This window comes from Pygoscelis adeliae, unplaced genomic scaffold (genome assembly GCF_000699105.1).
Source record: "Pygoscelis adeliae isolate BGI_AS28 unplaced genomic scaffold, ASM69910v1 Scaffold286, whole genome shotgun sequence".
Classification (NCBI taxonomy): Eukaryota; Metazoa; Chordata; class Aves; order Sphenisciformes; family Spheniscidae; genus Pygoscelis; species Pygoscelis adeliae.
In genome coordinates this window covers 5722613-5723963 of record NW_008825076.1, presented here as the reverse complement: position 1 = coordinate 5723963, position 1351 = coordinate 5722613, and the positions used below count along the sequence as shown (strand labels likewise).

Genomic DNA, 1351 nt, shown 5'->3' with positions numbered 1-1351 from the left:
TAAGTAAAATATACAGCAATTGAGTATGGTACTCCATCTTTGCAAGCCAATGGAGCACATTAAATTATACAAGTGTGACACACGCACTTCAGCCTCTGACTAATACTGTCCCACCCTGCTTAATGAAAGACCTGAAATTTGTTCTGTGACACACCTGAAACATGTTTCTAATGCAACTCTACAGAGCTATAAATGGCAGAAGAGGAAATGTAACATGAGAATTCTGGGCCATGTATGTATTTGAAAGTGCCCGAAGTGTTGCACCACTGAGTCCATAGTTTAAAAAAAAATATATATAGAAGGCATATTTAGGAGTGAAATAACTCCACAAACTATTAACAGTAAAACTGTTCTCAACAGCAACTGGACATTTTAAATGGTTATTTAATTAAGACAGGTGAAGACAAACTTTTTGCTTTACATCTCCAGAGTCATTAAAATTTTAAGGAAAAAAAACCTGAGGAACCGCTTCATTGAAAATGAAGTTTTATGCCATTCATGCATTTTCTTGAATCTTCTGAATACTCTAGTAAATTTGGGTACAGTATGTACGCTTGTGTTTATCTTTTCAAGCTGTTCTTCTCTCAAGGAAAAGCTATTATCTCAGTTCTGTATTTTATAATGTTTGCAGTCTCAATAAGCAGAGCAAATCTTAAAAAGAGAAACATAGATGCAGTTCCTGGCTCCGGGAGTTCAAGGGCCAGTTTTCCTGGGTGCTTATTCTCCTTTTCTTACACAACGAAAGGTTTCTCGGGTGAACGCAAACAGTAGCTAGTAGTTACCCCAAATGCCTTCATAACACGAGGAGCACAGAAACACATAATTTTCCCTCTGAAGGGCCATACGGCCATTTAGAAGCAGAAAACAATCCTGTCTCTCATACTCTGCACAACACAAGATTTAGATACAGGTGGAGACAACTCCACCTATTCAACGCGAGGCTCTCCAGTGAAGCCCTCAGACCAAACCAAGCCAACACACAGCTTTATAGCCTTGATTTTTTTTTTAACTTCTACTTCAGTTTGCTTGATGTCTCCTTCTTCCATCACCTGCAACACTTCGGGCACTTTCAAAGCCTACATATGTTGTTAAAAAAAGTTCAGGCCCCTCCCCCTCTCCCGCGACTTTGACTTCAGGTGCTTTTACTTATTTATTTTGTGAACGCCAAGCCCGAAACAGCTTGCGAAGAGAAGGGAAGCATACACTGGCTGTTCGTGCTGCCTCTCTTTTCTTTTTAAAAGGAAAACACCGAAAAAAAGGAGAGATATTTACCTCTGGAAAACGCCTCCCCACGCGGAGGGGAAGGCCCTTCCGGCCGCTCGGTCGCCTCAGGGGGACGGGGCCGGACAGC

At 41.4% G+C, this 1351-nt stretch overlaps 1 protein-coding gene across 1 annotated transcript in view; it reads right to left on the bottom strand.

Annotated features, from left to right (window-relative positions):
* RAB22A (RAB22A, member RAS oncogene family) overlaps window positions 1–163 on the bottom strand; it is a 13333-nt gene extending 13170 nt beyond the window's left edge. Inside the window, exon 1 of the mRNA XM_009326866.1 lies at window positions 155–163. Coding sequence (XP_009325141.1) covers window positions 155–163 — 9 coding nt within the window. The remainder of the gene's footprint in view (window positions 1–154) is intronic.
* Window positions 164–1351: the final 1188 nt, after the last annotated feature.